This window comes from Oreochromis aureus, linkage group 16, assembly GCF_013358895.1.
Source record: "Oreochromis aureus strain Israel breed Guangdong linkage group 16, ZZ_aureus, whole genome shotgun sequence".
Classification (NCBI taxonomy): domain Eukaryota; kingdom Metazoa; phylum Chordata; class Actinopteri; order Cichliformes; family Cichlidae; genus Oreochromis; species Oreochromis aureus.
Window position 1 is genome coordinate 3399953 of NC_052957.1, and position 19927 is coordinate 3419879.

The 19927-nt window shown below is 40.4% G+C and overlaps 1 protein-coding gene across 2 annotated transcripts in view; it reads left to right on the top strand.

The window, feature by feature from the left end:
• The first annotated feature begins 715 nt into the window (after positions 1 to 715).
• The window catches only part of ramp1 (receptor activity modifying protein 1), a 65152-nt gene continuing 45940 nt past the window's right edge, over positions 716 to 19927 (top strand). For both annotated transcript variants that reach the window (XM_031746677.2, XM_031746678.2), the window contains exon 1: positions 716 to 1293. In XM_031746677.2, the coding sequence (XP_031602537.1) occupies positions 1236 to 1293 (58 nt within the window). In that variant the 5' untranslated portion in view covers positions 716 to 1235. The remainder of the gene's footprint in view (positions 1294 to 19927) is intronic.

Below are 19927 nucleotides of genomic sequence, written 5' to 3' on the forward strand. Positions count from 1 at the left end.
TGACAATAAAAAGCTATTCTATTCTATTCTATTCTCAATCTGATATTAGCTATGAAAACAGCTTAAAGTGAAATAATTTTTATCCATGGCCTACATCCACGCAAGAGGTGCAAATATACAATTATGGAGGAGAAGATTAAACAACAAAACCAACTTTACCTCCTGAGGACTGGAGTTGTGATATTTGATGTAAATCGCTCTGTAACGCTCCATATGAACACTAGATGTCGCTGTTGGACAACAGCCACACTTGAATCCGTACTCGCTGCACCTGTCCTCATCGCGTCACCACAGGCGGATGCACAGCGAATAGAATATAGTGAAGAGAACAGAATTTTATATAGAATCAGAAAATTATATTTTCTTGTCTTTTGGACTTTAAAGTTTACTGTAGCGATGCAGCTTCTGCTGCAACAATACAACACTTCAGATGGAACTCTGAACTCTACAGACTCCTCTGTGTGTTTGTTCTTATTCACACCTGTTTATTTTCACGAGTTCTCTTCATAGTTTTTGATCATTTAGGTTCGCTGTCCTCCATAACTTTTGTTTTTTTATTATTTGGATGCATCGTTTATTGTTTATTTAAAGTAATAGATATATCTTTTACAGACTTCTGGGCTTTCTAATTTATCCGAGTAACCAATCAAAGAATGAGAAAAGAAGTCCAGCGCCCTCCCCCTCCCTCCGCTCTTACAAATGAGCCCCGCTCCCCCTTCCTGCACTGTTTGGGTCTGTCCGGTGTCCCCGTCGCTAACCGGGACCCATGTCCTCAGGGGAAAGCAGTGAACCCTGACACAGTCGCTCAGCTCCACTGGTTCCATACTGGTGCGTCCCGTTGCGCACAAGAGCGCTTGAACCAAACACTGCACGCTTCCAGTGACGTTTTTCGGATTTCTTCAGACCTGTGGACGGCTTGTTGGAGAGAGAGTTGCAACTTTACGACTCATTATGTTTCACGTCTGGATGACTCGGTGACAGGAGGACTCGGGGGAGTTGAGGTAGCCTACAGCAGGAACAAGGAGCAGCCTCGGCTCTCCCCCGAGCGGTTTGCGCAGGGTGACACAGTGAAGCTTTTATTGGGGCTGATTGACCGTGCGGCCGCATTACATGGGCTTCTTAACCAGCAGTCATTTATGATGCTACCAATTACTCGTTGAGCTCTTGTTAGTTGCCGTTCCCTTCACTTCCTCGCTTCAAAACTTCAGCCAGTGGATCGTTTTGAGAGCGACAGGATGGGCTCGCAAACCTGCACAGCTCTGCAGAAACAGGCGCTCCTGTGGTTCGTTATAGGTGAGTCCCACACACCGTGGTTTAACGGATGCTCTTCTGATTAAGGCACTCGAATATTTCTGGGCTAAACTATGAGTTTTGTTTGAAAAATATCACAACGAAGATTCTAAAACGCGAAGAAATAGACGCATCCTGCCAGAACAGTGTAAAAGAAACGGGTTTGGATGCACTTCTGTTAAACAGAGTTCACTCGCCTTCTCCTCCAGAGCCAAAGGAGGACCAACCCTGTGCCATTCACGCCTTTATTTACCACAGACATGTGAAAGAAAATGAGAAGTTTTTGTTTCCTTTCAACATAAAATGCGAAATCATGCCAGCGTTTCTCAAACTGCTTTTAATTGTAATCGTTGATTAGAATATAAAATATTTCACACAGTTTTATATCAATTACAGGACGAGTGTTTGTCATGACATGATATGAGATTTATTACAGGACTACTGGAGGCTGGGTGGTGTGTAAACACGATAATCTCTGTTTAAACTAAAGCATAGCAGCGATGTTGGGAAGTGGCATGTTTCAGGATGGATGTGCGCGCTGGAGACTGCAGTTGGCTGGAAACTTTCGTTTTTTATCAAAAAGAAAGAAAGTTCACATCCAGAGAGTGAGACTTTAGTGAGATTAGTGAGAGTGGGGTTTGCTGGACTTTATAAACGGTTTAGATGTGCAGAACTGACTTTGTTTGGTTTGTTCTCAAATGATTAATAATTTTTTAACATAATAATTTGTAAATTTTGTTTTTTTAAAATCTCAATAATGCACTGAATAAAAGTGTTTTCTCTACACAACAAATCTCACAAGTTATCTATTTTATTGTGATGACTGTTTGTTTGGATACTTATCAGCTAAAACGAAGATGAGCTCAGGCAGGACACGACGCTCTGCTCTTTCCTTTAAACACACAACAACACACACATGATATTTGCATAAAACAAAACACTGGCCAACACAGCAGAGAATGCAAAGCTGCAAATCTGACTCAAACACAACAGTGAATCCCACTTTTAGGTGTTACAGCGTGCTCATAACGAAGGAACGACACTGTTCTATTACTGTGTTCCACTCAGGGTATTTCTCGAAACCACTGTGACACGATCTGCCTCTGTAGTGGGCATAATTTATTTTACTTTCTTAATTAAAATCATTCCTTCTGGCTTCCCAACAATGTTTAGGTGGCTGATGGTATCAAATTAACATGCACGTGAATGCCAGGACCCAAGGTTTCCCTGCAGATTAGATTGTGACAGGATGATCGATGTTATTAATTTCACCTGTCGCCAGGTTTTAATGTTGTGCTTGGCCGTCGCGTTTGCAGCTCTTAAATGTTGTCTTTACAAACCTGTTGCTTGGTGAAGCGGCTCGCTTTGGAAACTTAAATAATCTTAGCAAAGACAGCCACCGAGAGCCTAACCAGAAAACCTCTGGTTAGGCTCTCGGTAAGTGCCACTATGTTTGTCAAAACTAGTGCCTAAGATGGGTTTTTAAAAGTGTTTATATTTGATCTGAAAGGCCACACGTCCAAGCCGAGTGGAGAACAGGTTGTTGTACGATACGGTTGAGAGGTGATATTCTTCAAACAGGTGGGACGACTGTGCACGTATATTTTAAACAGTCTCTGCAGACAGACGTTCGTGGAGTTGGACTCAGTTTTTCACAGGACCGGAAAAGCTCAACAAACAGTTGTGTGACAAAGAATTAGTGAACAGCTGGCAAGTATGACACAAGTGTTGGTGTTAGGAAGTCTCAGACATGGTCTGAAGAAGGCCTGGTGAGGTTCAGCATGGGGTTTAAGGGCAGAATTAAGACATGAAGGAAAAGTGGGACATACAAAGACGAGATTTGCCCATCAAGAGCAAAATAACAATAAGCAGAGCCCTGTTAGAGGCAGAAAGATTATGGACATCTCATTCTGTATGTGGATCACTTTTTTGCCTAACCTCGTTCTCCCTCTTTCTCGCTGAGAGCACTCACAAATTCACGGCACTCGTAATTTTAGACTTATCATCAGATTCAGCTGACATAGTCTCAGACATAATGCTAACCACTGAATGCTTCACCCTTAGCTGAACTGTAATATGAAACCTGTCTGCTAACCCTGAACTAAATATTTGACACTGTGGTCGCTGTCCCTTCCTTGGGTGTTTTGAAGCTATGAGCTTGTCAGTGGAAAAAGAAAATGAACATCTGCACAGCTGAAATACACACTGGAAATATGTGGCAAATGTATGCACGCTCAGACTGTGACACTCTAACAGCAGCATTCAGGCAAGCTTCCTCTACTCTTTGTCTTTTGTTTCCTGTAACTAATACTCTGTGTAGGTGTTTTATATTTACAGAAAGAGAAAGTTATGAATCATCGCAGTACCGCTGAACTGCCACATTACTGCTCCACCACATTTCTGTCTAAAATGGGAATTTCGAAAGTTTTCCTCCCAAAACTCACTTTTGTTAATATCTGACAGAACACTTGGAAATGACAAATCAAAACAAACCCTGCCGTGGAACTCGCCACAGTCATTTGTGCCATGACAGAGGTATTTATTTCTTTTAATTTTCCATGCTAGTTTTCTTTCACCAAAGAGTGCAGAATGGATGAAGGGGAAGGAGTCTGTCACTCGTTCAAAAAGGGCCTGGCACATAGAGAGAAGCTTTAATCTTCTCTCTCTGACGTGATCGTCTTTCATCTGACGGCTCAGGATTTGATTTGAATCCTTTCAAACATTTTGCACACAGAAGCAACTCAGTCACAGTGAAATGTGAAATGACAAAAGGTAAACACTTTTATAGAATGATTCAGGGGGGAAAACGTCTCTAACAATTTGGCCATATTCACTGAATATTCTATAAACAATCAAAATGGTTGACACGGTTTACACAAACTGAAGTACGAAGCTCAGAGCGGATCAAAGAACGCCGAGTGTCAGGTTCCCGTAACCAAGTTTGTGGGAGCTGCTCTCATAAATCTGGGTCTCGGGCGAGTTTTTAATCGACTCTTCAGCCAAAGTTAAATAAAATTCTAGTAGAAGAGAAGCCAGTTTTAATGAATTTCATTTTGGAGGCTTTATTCAGAATCAACTGGTCTTTCAGATTCATTTTGCTGGCCATCGCAACCGTTTCTCCTGCTGGCCACAGAGCGGTCCCAAGCCCAAGCTGCTATGAGACTTTAGCAGCACGAGCTAGCCAAAAAAATGGCTGTCTCTTTCCAAGCAGTTATTTGTTTACACAGTTTATTGGTGTTATTGTGTCCAGGCAACAAGCACACGTGGGAACGCCAAGGATACACAACATAAACAGTCCTGGGAACCATAATGGAGCTTTTTTTTTCACTCAAATGGTTGTAAAACTGAGGAAGATAAAATGAAACTGCGACACAGAAGCTGAAATAGATATGAACTCAACACTAATTTATTATCTCATAAAAATGATGAATGGAACATGACAATTGTTTGTGGTCGGATAACAACTCGCTTAAATCTTGTGGAACATTTATGGCTCATCACGATCGCTAAACGCTGCGAACAATTTCAAATGTGTGCATCCGCTCTTTGTTTTGATGGTTTGCATATTTTTTTTTAACCTGAAAAGACTGTTTAAAAGCGATGCTGGGGACTGACCAGTCCATGTATTCTGTCTGACAGACAGGCAGCGCTAACATATAGACACAGACAACCATTCACACCTATGAGCAACTTAGAGTTTCCACTTGACCTGTCCCAACTAACTGAATGTCTTTGGACTGTGGGAGGAAGCCAGAGTACCCACGTAAACACAGGGAGAACATGCGAACTCCAACCTGATGGTGGAATTGAACTCAGGACCTTCTTACTGTGAAGCAGTAATTGATAGTATTGAAAAGCTAGTGGGGTGGCTGTAGCTCAGGAGGTAGAGCAGGTCATCTTTTAGAAGGCTGGTGGTTCCATCCCTGGCTCCCCCAGGTCTGCATGCCAAATATCCTTGGGCAAGATATTAATCCTAAGTTCCTCTCCAACGCATGCATCCAAGTATGAAAGTTAGTAAGCACTTAAAATCATAAAAAAAGTGAATGTGGCATGTTGTATTAAGCACTTTGAGTACTCTGTTGAGTACTCTCTGCAATAGCAGATGCAGATACTGATATCTTTTCTGTTGGTGTATCATGTTTTTTTTTATAACTATTCCTCGTCTTGTGTCAAGAAAATAAAGAAATCTTTCTATGCTGATGTGAAACAACAGAAACGCCAACAGCTGACATTTCCAAATGCATCGTTGCTTGGCGATAGGCCCATATCGGTCAACAGAGCCAATATTGGCCAATAGCAGCGTCCAGCCAAGTTATCAGTCTTCACTTAAACCCGACAGCTGGTATGAAGTGTTTGTGCTGATATGTGCTGCTGTGCGTGATGGTCCGAGCCGCGCCGTCATGTTCTTTTTAGAAAGATGAGGCTCTTTCCTGGCAAACCTTCCACATGAGTCATACTTGTTAATTTTTTTTTAAAATTGTGCTGTTTTTGAACTTTAACATTTAGCATGCTAGCTGTAACCTGTGGAGGCTGAGATGTGTTTCGTGTTTTATACAGTTTTTCTGAACTTTGCACCGACTAACCTTGGTGTCGGTTTGCTGGGACGTCCACTGCTGGGTAGACTGATGACGGTTGTGAATGTTTTCCACTCACGAATAATCTTTCTCGCTGCAGGATAATGGACTTCAAATTATTTGGAAATGGCCTTTTAGCCCTTCCAGATTGATGGGCAGCAACAATTGCCTCTCTAAGGTCATTGCTGATGTCTTTCTTCCTTGGGATTGTGTTAATGCACACCTGAATGCTCCAGACCAGCAAACTGCCCAAAACCTCTGCTTTTAATTCCTACAGAAGCAGTAAGGGTGCACTTAGATTTCCACAGACTGCTTCTGCATATTGGCTCAGTTTTTCCTAAATAAATAAATGACACAGTAACCTCTTACAGAACCAGATGTTTTTTTTTATTATGTTCTGATATGTAAAACCTTAGAATTTAAAGAAGATGTAGATTATTTTGACAAGAAACCATTTTCTTAAAATTGGAAAATTGGTCCATTTACTTTAGTATGATTTCAGCAAATGTTTATCCCAGCACCTGAAGGAGAAAGCAGAATTTTTAGATGATGAAATTCTGCCTTTTTCTTGAGCAGATAAGCGGTTTGCTTCATCAGTGTGGAATGGTTTATCCGTCCAGTGAGATGTTGTGTTCGGTTGGCTGACATCCACGAGCCCCAGCAGGCACGGGTCTTTTTTGATGCAACAGTGTGAACACAAGGGAACACAAGGGGGTGAGAGACAGAAAGAGCACAAGTTCGACCCCAACTGCTGCAGACACATTTTCAGCAGTCTGTGATGCTGCCACCAGAGACAATAATGATAATATTTCTGTCAGGTTTTCGCCTCGCTCCTCAGCTGAGCTATCAAATATCTGGATAGATTGTGTAAAAGCTTTTGCTGTCTCTGTTCTGCTTGGACAGGGTGCGTATTTCTGATATGAAGGACTCAAGGGAGCATTTTTAAGAAGCTTCATAGAGCAGCAGATAGCGGGGGAGGGGAGCAAGAGCTCGAATCGCTTTAACAAGACAGAAGGAGATAAACGAGGTAGGTGGGGCCGGGCTGTGAAAGTTTTAATAGCGCTGATTTGGTGTGTGTCTGTGTGCATCCTGTGCAACAAGCCCGCCCACTGGACCTCAGCTAATTAGATAGAGGGTGAATGAGGCAAAGAGAGCCAACAAAAGTAGCCATGCCCTGTTTGATGGAGCTGTTTTTCATATGGTTATCTAATAATCATGCGTAATACTAGATAACTTCCCTCGTGCACTTCTTCATCTGTGTGATTTCATCTCCTTCTGTGGCTTCTCTATTTATAAGTTAAGTTAAGATATGCTCTTTCTGATTAAATAACTCTGCTTCACGCTTCAGTGGGATGTCTTCAAGCTAGCAAAGCTCACAATGGGAAACACAGATAATAGCCCAAGGCCCCTCTTATGCACTCCATATGAGTGTTTCCAGTATTTAGCTTTTCAAATCTCCTTGTACTACAGAAAGCTGCAGCAAAAGCAGTTTACTGTACCAGAGTCAATACGTGCTAACCCATGGAAGGCCTATTTTTAACTTTTCTTTCGAGAGCCTATTTAACACTCGTTTGAGAGGATTAGTGAGCCTAAAGGCTCTGCCATAATCGGCGAGCAGTAGGAACAGCTCCGTGTTTGCCTACAGTTTTTAGGAGAGGGGAACTGAAGAGGTGCAAAGTGTCTAGGATCACTAACGATCAGATCTTCTTAATTAGCTATAGGATCAGTGGTTATGCCAGAGAACAGCCATCTTTCTGGTCAGGGGTGCTTTTCTAATGAATAGGCTGCCTGTTTGTGTTTGTGTGTATGTGAGAGAACATTCACAGTCCATTTAATTCAGTTGTTGAACCCACTCTCCAAGCCGAACGCTGGTATTGATTCCGTTTTGCATTTCCATAAAGCTGGCCGATGACATGCAGTGATGAATGATTTCTGAAAGTTCAGGTGTTGGCATTTCTGTCTGATTATTCTTTTGCTATTAAATATAGCTGAGGTCAGAACTGTAGAAGGTAAAAGAAGGCCAATTTCAACAGTACGTCTCAGTTTTTCTACATGATAAAGAAATGCTGCTGTGGTAAATAAATGAAATCTGTCAGCACGAAGAAATTAATGTGTAAAATTACAGGAAAGTTCTGGCAGCTCATTGGCCAGATTTCTGTATATCCTGTACTGTTGACCCATTGTGAAAAAAAAGAAACTTTTCTGTCATTTAATTATTTATCTGTTGCTTTCGTGTAGTATGACTGACCATGGAGAAGATCTGAATCAGTAGGAGAAGCTGTAAAACATATAAAAATACCTCTAAAAGTCCCAAATCTATGTTTGCCTTCACATTTTCCAAAACCATCCAGTGGGCTGGACTGGAGTCTTTGCAATCACCCGTTGTGAGGGATAAATGAGTATTCCCTGAGCAGTTGCAAAAAGCTGAGGAGGTTGATGGCTAAAGCTCCAGACGGGTCGATAAGGCCTTTGTTCCGAAGTGACCCACCTTCCACTAGGGAAAACATGTTGCCCAACGGGCAGTCAAAAACCTTGCGATTGTTTTGGTTACTATTTCTGTGGTTGCAGACTGAGTGGAAGTGAGGACTCTACTTCCACTCTGATAGCAACCAAAGGAGGTTTTTGGTGCACCACTTTCTCTGCAGTCGACCTCCAGGAGCCACTGCAGGCTAGTCCGAGAATACACATTTAGTTTGCATCGTTATCCAAGACAGTGGACAAACTTTGGGCAACGTGTGCACATGAATCATGTGCATGCATTAGTGCGTGTGTAAAAATCGCTGTGGTCAGGAAAATATGCTGTTGTGAGCGCTTGGCAGACACAACATTGGCATATTATCCACCAATAATGTGGTTATAGCTGGTTTATTAGATAACAATGAGGTTTCTGTACATCTGACACAAATCCACATCAGCATTCATTTAGAGTTAGATGTCTGAAAATTATTATAAAATGAACATATTTATAATTTCAAGCCAATTTTAGTCAAACAGTTTCTTATGTGACAGCAACATTTATTTATTACCGTTGAAAAGCGAACAAGAAGAGTTTTTGGGAGCACTGAACTTACTGAAAGGATCGATTTCTCAAACTAACATTTATATTTTTTAATCAAGTTTAAGGTACAAGGCTTATTTGCATTCAGTGCTGTAGACTAAAATCTGTGTTGAGAAGCATCATAGGTTCATCTCAGGGGTGTGAGTGTCTCATTGATAGACGATCCATTATGAAAAAGAATCAGAAAGTGTGAACATAACTCGTCTTCCTCTTCAGTTCTAGTCCTCGAACTAAGAAACAGAGAGCAGGTTTTACTGCCCATTTATCTGGCCCAACACTCTCATATATTACATTTAACCTCACGGAGCAGTGACATAGTGAGCCTGTCGCAGCGGCTCACTCAGCCAGTGAATCAGGCTGGAGCTTTCTTTTGAAGATTTTTTTCCCTCTGCAGCATTTCTGCTTCACATGACGATACGTCAAAGAGGTTGTGTGCAGGAGCCGAGCCCACGGCATCGAGCGCCTGAGACGTAGCAGTCATGTAATGCCACCAACAAGCCTGAAAGCTATTTCTCCAAACATTTATCCTACAAGGCTGGTCAAATAGTAACACATTGGTATTTATAGTAATGACCTGAGGTAGAAGTGGCTGAGTGATGGGACATGCAGTGCATACTTTTTGTGCTCAGGAGCTCTGTTACAGGAAATTTGCTGAGATGCTGGCACGTCTACTAAAATCTTCTGCTGGACTTCACTCACACTGAGTTATCTTTTACCATGCACTCCAGCTTTGTTTGACAGCCCTCTGACTCTTTCTGTGGTCTATGTTGAAATACACGTTTGATTTGGACATTTTTGTATGACCAGAATGAATCACAACAACTTTAATTGTCCACTTAAATTTCCCAATACACGGTGCTTTTGTTTATCCCAGCATTCATGTGAGGCTGAAGACAATTCCATCTGCAAATAAGCAAACTTTAACTCACAATGCTGAGACGGTGCACATGAGAAAATCGTGTCTATGTAACTTTAGCCTGTCAGTTTTGGACAGTTGTAAAAGACGTCTGTAGGATCTTAAAGTTGTTCAGTACAGGACAGATGAACACTACAAGCACCTCTGGTTGCTGTATAGCTTTTTCTGAGGCTCTGGATCACTGACAGATGACCCATCAGATAGAGAACCAGTCAGAGACGCTGCTCGGTTCTTCCTGAATGATCCTACTGATCTGAATCCATAACGCTTTTCTCTTATCACTGCTGAGGATTATTCTGCTGCTAATGATACAATTTATCTCACATGGCAGAGTACATATATATATAACTTATTGTCAGTCCAGATCATGTTTTTATTTTCAATAAGGGTGCTATATAAAACTGTTTTATCAAACTTCAGAGATTTTAATAGTTCATGAACAACAGGATCCGGTCAGTGCTGCGTGTCTGTGATGATGGTATTAGGGACATCATATTGAGCTGAAAGCAGAAATAAAAAACATCTGAAAGCAAGAATTTAGGGCAGTCTGAAGACTGCTTACTATTACTGAAAGAATTTCCCCCTGGGATTAATGACGTATTCTAATTCTAATTCTTATTGGCTCTCAGGGAATACTCGCACATATGGTGCATTTATTTGAAACTTTACCCATTTTTAATGTGAGCTATCAAATGTGAATACATTTAACTGTGTGTACACTCACTGACCACTTAATGTAATTATCTAATTAGCGAATCACATGGCAGCAACCCAGTTCCTTTTGTCATGTAGACATGGTCAAGACTACCTGCTGAAGATCTAACAAAGCATCTGAATAAAGAAACAAAGGTGATCGGGATGGCTGTTAGTCCCAGACTAACTGGTCTATTTTAAAAACTGGGATTTTCCCAAACAGCCATCTGTAGCGTTTACAGAGAATGATCCATGAAAGACAAGATATCCAGTGAGTGGCATTTCTGTGGGTGAAAATATCCTGTTGATGCCAGAAAGCAGAGGAGAAAAGCCAGACTGCTTCGGGCTGATAGGAGGGCAACAGCAACGCTCTGAACACAGAAGCTGGCAAACCTCGAAGCAGATGAGCTAGAGCAGCAGAAGACCACACTGGATGTGACAAATCTCCAGCATCTGTGTGATGCTAACATGTCAGTAAAGACCAAAGATAATAAGGACAAACATTATCTCCTTTACTTTCTAAGAAGTTATTGTTGAAAACTCAGAAGTACACTGATCTGTGTCAGTGAAATTTATATTTTGATAAGATACTTTTTTAAAGTAATGGCTGATTTCTATTGATTTCATCAAATATTATTGTTAATGAGGTAATCTTGATGCTGTACGTTTATTGCATTTATATTCTGTACATTTATAAGGTGCAGGTGCACATACAGGTATAGAAAAGGTGGGATTGCATTTGCTGAGAAGGGCTTTGCTGGCCAGTCTTCCTCCACCTTAATAGGTTTTGAATAATACATGTGGCATTTTGGGGTGAGGACTTCTGGTGGCGTTCGGTTTCCGCACAGATCGTTTGAGGTCTATGATTTGAACTGGTGACCTTTAATTCCTCAGTTCTGTTTGTGACAATGGCTTCAGATTTCCCAGACTGATTGTGCCTTGCACTGTTACAGTTAAGACTGTGGATTAGAGTTTCACAGCCATTTCATCCATGGAAATCCTCTCTCATAGGTCACAATGTAAAACAGGGGTCGGCAACCTTTCTGATGGCGAGTGCCATTTAAAATTTCCTCAGAAGTCAGTGTGCCATATGATTGCATTAGCAATAAATTTATTTATTATTACGCTCTATATGAACAGTTACACATTATATAGAACCACTTTATAGAATTATATTTGTTTGCAGATGTTGGCAGCTATCAGCGAATAGTGATCAGCTATTTTGAAACAAAAAAAAGACACTTTTTATTCATAAGAAGAACTCCATAACAGCAAATGAACTGTACAACAGAAAATACAAATGCTATTTATGGTCTCCTCACAACAATGATAAGTTTCCTCTTTGTGGCGCAAAGTGAGCGATAAACAAACAAGAGAGAAAAGCTGATCAGCTGATCATTGATCAGTTTCACATTGAAGTAGCAACAGGAGAGAGAGGGGAGAGAATGGGAGGAGAAGAAGATGCAGCTGTGCAGCAAAGACACAATAACTCCAGCTTTGTGTCTTTTTCCATCCTGGCTGAAGTACGGGACAAACTGTGTTCCTTCTCAGCTCAACACCAAACGCGTAATAATTTCTCTGAATGCAGGACGATTCCGTTTGTACAGGACGGTTGGCAACTCTACTAACTAACCTTATGAATAAAATAAAGTTCACTATCAATAAAATCATAGCACCCGCCCAGCAGTATATAAACTCCGTCATGCTAGCTAGCACGCAGTACGAGTTATTGTAACTGACTGTAAAAAGTCAGCACAACGAAAATAAACTCCACCTAAACTTGGTTTATATCTGACCCAGATAGACTGCAGGTCATAACTTCTTACCTGAAGTTCAGTTCACCTGACGCTCCGACTGGCGGCTTCCTCGGGTCTCTCCTCCTCCTGTCTCCCCTTCCCTCATCCACCTGCTGGCCTCCACCACTTATTAATTTTACTGAATCTGTGGAAGCTAGCCATGGCCAACACCAAACAACTGAGTTATTTTTATACACCGACCAGCGTCTGGCCAATCCACCACCAAAAAAAACAAAAAAACAAAAATCATCGGGCCACCGAGCAAATGTCCGGTATGCCCGATGGCCAGTCCAGCTGTGGTCGTGCGTGCCATCAGTTAACCCTGCACGCGTGCCTAGGGTTGCCGACCCCTGATGTAAAACAACCCACGTTAGAAATTTATATTGGGTTTTCCGTAAAGGTTGCAACTGAAAAAAAACTCTATTAAGGTTGTGACTTCTTCAGTCTGAAGAAGAAGTCACTTGGATGAGTGATGAAACGTTTCTCCCACCAAACGCTACGTCCAGATGAACAGATTCAACTTTTGGAGATTTACTTTCCTGGATGATCGAGAATGCATCAAGACATCTATTAAGGTTGAATTACACACTGGAGCTCAAATGAATCGCCTTCCATGAGCCCTTTTTTAAAACTGTTTCTCTCTGTAGTGCTTGTGATGCATAACTCACCAATTTACTGAAGGGGATTTAATGTCAAATTGAGCGAGTCAGTGCAGAAAATCCCAAATTGGACCAAATGAGAGCAACGTATTTTGCACATTGACACTGGAATTTGGACATGTAATTGCAGCTAATTTGCCTGTCATGCAATAGAATTAAACATGAAAGTAAATCAAGATGCAGAAATATCCTTACGCCACAGTAAAGACTATACAGTCTCGAAATGAATATTGATTATATATGGGAGACATTTATGCTTTATCTCACACAAGACCACATCAACCAGCTATAGTAATAAAAAGCCAAATCCAGAGGGTGTAAATTTCTTCTCTGTGAGTGTTCAAGTCAAGGCAGATCTAAGCTGCAGTTTCAATAAAACCAGCATCCCTTCGGACGAAGTGAGATGAGTTTAATCTCACGCCACGCTGTAGCTCTGCGGCTGCTGGTAAATCTGGACAAATAGCCCGCTGCTCCACAGTGATCACCTGATCCATATATCATTTTTACTTCAGGTAACAGAGGTACAACATTACCTTCAGCATCCTTAGCCTTTAGTTTATTAGAGAGTCATTCAGAGTTTTCCGTATGGAAATGAGTTTAATTAATAAAAGCACTCATCCCGTCCTCTTAGCGCTCTCTGTTCGCTCGCTGTAAGTGATTTTAAAGAAAGGTTCTCACAAAACTGTAAACAAAAATATCAATAAAGCAAATTTCTTTTTATATAATGAGACTTAAAAACAAAATTAGATGATGTTTACTCATCCTCTGAAGCAATCAGTCCTAGGTGTTCTGCGGTGAGATGAATGAAAAATGGCGGAGAGAGTCACACAATAAATACAATGAAGCACAAACTAACGGTGCTTTTCTCTCAGGTAAAACTCCACTAAAAATGCTGGAACTGGTTTCACACTTTGCTTTTTTTGTTTGTTTCTTTGTGAAAGACATACACAAAGACATGCATACATAGTTCAGCTTTTGTTTGGCATAATTTTGTACTTCTGGGGAACATGAAAGTGATTGCTTTGACATTAATCATGAAGACGTGGGTGCAACAACACACCCACTGCTGTGAAAATGGAGAAAATGTTTAGATAAATCCAACACCGGGGAAAAAATAACATTAAGATACGATGCAATTTTTCACTGCAGGGGGAAAAATGCATGAAGCTGTCTTCTTTCTTACCTCTCCACATTTGTCTGTTGTATAGTTGGTCATGATGGGTGTGTGTGCACTTATGGATTTGTGTGTGTTTGTGTGTTTGTTTATGCCTGTCTTGGATATACATCTGTGCATTTGCAAAGCAGTAACCCAGTTTTAACTGTTACGCCTCAGCAGCTAATGAGCATCACTCAGGCACCGATAGTTAAACAAAGTGTGTCCGAGTGTGTGTGCGTGTCCTTGTGTGTCTTTGCTTGTGTTGTCTAGCACCATGGAGCCAGGATTTCAGCACCTTGGTATGAGCTGCAGTAGGTGCCGCATGCACACACGTATTAGCTCGTACTGTCATGCTTGACACCCACAAACCCACAAAACTCAAAAGAATCAGCATCCACCATCTCACACGTGTACGTGTGAACACATTCATGTTAAGTGCATTAGACACGCTGTCCCTTATAACAGAGCAGCGCCCTTGAGCAAAACACTCAGTGTTCAGTTGTCTTAATGTGCCAACAGGGCAGGCGGTGGTTGTGCATCTACAGCGTATTTAAGGAAGTAACATGAGTGGGATAAAGAAGCTATACCAGTGCCATGGCTTTGGAGCAAATCAGTGAGCTGTCAGCTTTAACAGCCTTCCAATGCTTATAAGCACAATGAAGATATTAAAAACGAGTTCTCCCACTTAAAAACAGGAAATGCTTATGTTATGATGTGTTTCCTACTACCTCAGAGAGAGAGCCGTATGTTGACTGGAATTATATTACCATGTGCCAAGTGATAGATGCTGCTGGTGGAACTGGATGTGTCTTCCCATTAAACTATAAACATTAAGACTCTCGGGAAGCGTGTGTAAGTTGTTCCCATAAAAATTTACACCGATCATAAAATATCTTAAAGTACTGCACCTCTCAAATTTATTCAGCGCCAACATCCTGACAAACTGTTACATGGTGCAACAACATGAATACATTCATAAGTGTGGAATCGAACGGCGGCGTGCAAACACACATTACACGGTAAATATCCTATCAGACAAATGTAGCTCTGCCTGGGACTGTTGCGCATATCCAAAAGAAAGTAATGCCAGTTTCCTGCTTATGGTTAAATGTTAACACTTAACCAAAATACAGTGCTGTGCTGACGCCCGTCATTTCTTTAAACTTTGCTGGGAAAATGGGAAATAGGTAGAAGCGATCCCACATGGAAAAGATGTATATAAATCTTATAAAGTTTGTATCTGTCTTGTGTGAAACTTGTATGAAAAGCATACAAGAGTGAAAACAAATATAAGATCCCTTGAAAAATTATATAAATGAAACTTGTATGTTTTGGATACTTACTAAAACAATATATGAAAGTATTAAGAAAGTGGCCACTTTCATGAGTAAATCATGTAAGTTTTTACTATTTCTTTTCCATATGGGATTTATTGAAACGTGCATGGAAATACAGTTTACAAGGTACAATTTTAAGGAGCTTGAAAGTGAATACTTGCTACGACCGCCTTCATTCTTCAGCACAGCCTGAACTCTGTTTGGCAGCTTTCTAATAATTTCTTTAAGTATTCTTCAGGAATAATTCTCCAGGCTTTTTCAAGGACACTCACAGCTCGTCTTTGGATTTTAGCTGCCTTTTGTTCTGTTTTCTGCCACTGATCATTTGCAAGGACATGACTGAAAATGAGGTAAAAAGCAGCCAATGTCCAAAGAAGACCTTCAGAAAGCCTGAGAGTTGTTGCTTGAGAATATGTAGTTTTTAAATTACAAGAAAGTCTGGCTCCTTGGAAACAAACTAGAAAGAAATGATGGGCGGCTCACGATTTTTGCACAGTATCATATACTGTATTTTAAGTTCTTGATGCATCAAAGACTTTTGCATTAAGTCAGTAGAAACTTGGTAATTGCTTGTGTTAATGTTACATCAGAATAACTTATTTGTGACTGGATGTCATTAAGTGGCCATTGCGTAAAATTAGGCACTTCGCTCTGCTGTTGTTTTTCCTCAGTTAATGTTTCACTAAAGATTTCCTAATAGACAACTGATACCTTAGAGCAGCTTCACTGAAAGACCTGTATGTTTCATCTGTTTCTGTGTAGAAAAGGATCTTTGCATGTTCACCGTAAACACAGGAACAATCAAATGAATGAAATTAAGGAAAGCTAGCATGCACACACTAAAGCTCTCGTCATAGTTTTAGATGATTCGTTTTGTGAAGTGAGTCTGCTGACACTTAATGCTCAATATGCTTCCCGTTCTGGATGCACTGTATGTATATGGATGAAATTTGATCCCAGGCTTTTGCATTAACTTGATATTAAACTGGTAATAAGTATTCCTGTTATTGCTTATTATCTGATTTGTGACTGGATCGAACGCCTCATATACGCCCCTTTTTTTTCTTTAACCGTTTGTTGATCGTGTTAGAAGAGAAAGAGAAAGCTTTGTATGTATAATGCGAGTGTCAGCTCTGCTTCGTTCTTTAGTTTGACCAAACGGCTTCCTTGGCCTTGTGCTCTGTTGCGTTGGTGCTGTTTGGTGCCACATTGTCAGTTATTTTACTCTGAATTTAATATTTAACTCACAGAAGTTTGGCAGAATTTCCTGAAGTGTGTTTTTAAGAAGACTGCAGCTCTCAGTGTCTGTAGTGTAGGTGGTAGGTAAAGTGATGAGAGCATGTAAATTGGTCCAGTGTAATAAAAACTGAGGTGAAGGTCGTGTCACGAAGACTTCGCCCATGTGGTGTGCAACAACAGTTGTGCTTATCACAGGCTTTTATTACTCTTCTTTATAAATCATTAGATTAAAAACTCACAGATGCCACAGCTCAATGATCCAAATTATAAGAACACTTATTTTTTTTAGTAAGTAAAGGTTAAGATTTAAGTCGTTCTGATCACAACAGTGTCCAGCTGAACACTGAAACAGTTGGAGCTAATGTTTCCTCCTGGCTCGAATGGAAATAAATAAAATGCACCCAGTACTTCTGCTGTCCAAAAATATATTAAAAGAATTATGTGAACCTTTTATGAGTCATTATTAAGTGGTGACTAAAATAATTCTTGTTCCTTCACTGGGCATTGCTTCTGATTATTTTATTGGAAAGACTATAACAGCACTAACAGTAGTCTCTTGATTTTTAACTAAGAGTAATTAAGTCTCACTGGCGTTGCTTACACGAGAACTCAATATTTTGGAATTATACATTACGTCCATGAAAACCATGAGGAATCTTTTTATGGTCCCTACAAACAGGAGAAATGCATTAAGGGAAAAACAGTTTGATTACACAGCACATGTGTAATCAAACTGTGTAATCAGTTAAAAAACATTCAATCCTATTTTTTATTTTTTGCGTCACAGTGAAAGATTTTTCACTTTACAGATTTTTCCTTCACATCTCAGCAGGAGTTTCTGTATTTGATAGTTCTGCATATTAATCTCTTGACAAAGAGAGTCCAAACTATCAGCTCTTCCAGCAGGGAGTTCATTTTTCAGAATTTGAAAATAAAGTGCGAGGACATTATTTTCCCTCTTTTACTGTCCTTTGATGGCACGAAACCAGAGCTCAAGAGCTGCATCAGAGACTTTACAAGCCTCAGTTATCATTTAAATGTTAAAGTTTGTGACAGCACAATAAGAAGACTGAGCAGAGTCGGGCAACGAGTTCTTCTTGACCTGTGACTCATAAATAGCTCCACATAACACTTCACGTTTTGTGTGTCAGATTTTTAAATCAGTCTTAAAAATCTTATATTGGTTGGGCTCTTGAAACTATAGAATTTAAGCAGGTGTGTTTTTTCACATCACTTTATAACATTAACGTGAAATGTTCTTGGGGAAGCATCGTTTTTCTACCTGAAGGATTAAAATCGTGAGCGATCTATTTAGACTGAAACTCTTTTCCAAACCTGTTCAGTTTGTTTCCTTGCAGTAAAAACTAAGTGAGAAATCAAAGCTTCCAAGCACGACATGAACATGGCTTCATGGTTGACAAACCTGATATTTACTCCACTGCAACCACTCGAGACCCCTAATCCAGACATTTTTCAGTCGCTACGTCAGCAGGTGCAGCAAGTGTATCAGAGCTCAGGGATAAAGCTGATATTGTATCTTCAAATAAAAACATTTTCGAGTTATTACAGCTGATGTTAGTCTCCTGTCTGGCATTTAAAAATGTGCCAGTAATGGCTTAACTGTGTATGGAAAAATCCTAAGTCCTCTCCCAGATCGAGAGATGTTTCCCACAGACTGACTGAATAACATCATCCATATTTATCTCTTGCTGTGTTCAGATATATCAGTCAGTGCCAGTCAACTGGAACTATTAAAAGTTTAATAAAGCACATCACGAGCATGTAATCTGAAGCCTGTCATCCCTGCATGAACAGATTACAGGTGTAATCTGAGCATCTCATAAATTTTGAAGTCAACCCTTGCAGGTGGATGATAGATGTGAGGAGGGAGAGAACATTTAATGTTGGGAAAAGGAGAAAACGGACTAAGAATTTGAGATCAGCTGTAAAATAAAGTCACACTCAAGGAGCCATCGGACAGCAGGATAGAGTTACTGTCGGTTATACATGACAGCTCCTTACTTGAGCCATTATGCATTATGCAGGAGAGCCCTGGACTCTGCAGCGCAGAGTATCGTATTAGTTCAATGAAATTACAGCTTCTATAAATTCAATAATCAGCTTTCTCTCTGTCTGGGAAATAGACTCGGCCACATGCTTGAGCAGACACGCCAGTGTTTTTACAGCCATCCTTCATATCACAAAGACAACTTGTTACATTTTTTATTCATTTTTTCACTGAAAGTGTGGTAACACATAATTTCCACTGAAAAAGAAAGAGATCTCAGCTGTTTGTAGCAGCAGCAGTGGCCTTCGCTGGTTCAGAAGTGCTGCGGGCAGAACAGCAGAACTGGCTTAGTATCAGCTCTCTGATGGGATTACAGAAGAGGAAAAAAACAACAACTCTGCAATGTTTTATTTAACTTTACATATTTTGCTTTAAATATTTTGGCTAAACCCTGCTGCCTATACTTAATTAAAGGAAAGCAAATCTGCGATTCCAACCAGATGAAGCAACAGCAACAAGCATACTCAAAAATAAAAATAAAGAAGCAGTTTAGACATACTCACAGTCAAACGATAGATATTATTAAGGGCATAAATATATGACAATACCATCATGCAATTACCAGAAACAAGACTGTCAAACAAATCCTGTCTCTATAGACAAACTGACAACTGAGAATAAAACCACCACAGCATATTTCACTGACTTTATGGACAAATATTACTGCATACCTTGTTCAATGGATTTGCTAGATATCTCCAAAAACTCACCTATAAGCAAGCACAAGACTGTACTCGTTCACATAAAGGTTGTTTATAGTGCAGTCTGGCAAGCCTCTGCACGTCTGCAGTAATGCGGATGCTCAAAAACAGCAAAAGTGATGCAGCGGTGCCATCGATGAAGCCAGACCCTACATCACGCTTCATTTATTACCTCAACAAATACTTTTCCTACAACATGTATGATCTGAAGATCTGTGTCTGAAATCTGATTTATGATGTCAGTTTTGTAAATGATGGTGTTCAGTGTAGGAAAAATGCAGGACTGTTATCGTATTTGTTTATAAGTGTGGTTGTCTTGTGACTGCTACTTGGTATCATATGAGGGCGGAGTTTTTCAGTCTGATCTAGGCTACGTCCACACGTACACGGGTATTTTTGAAAACTCAGCTTTTTCTACGGCGTTTTTAATCACTGAAAAC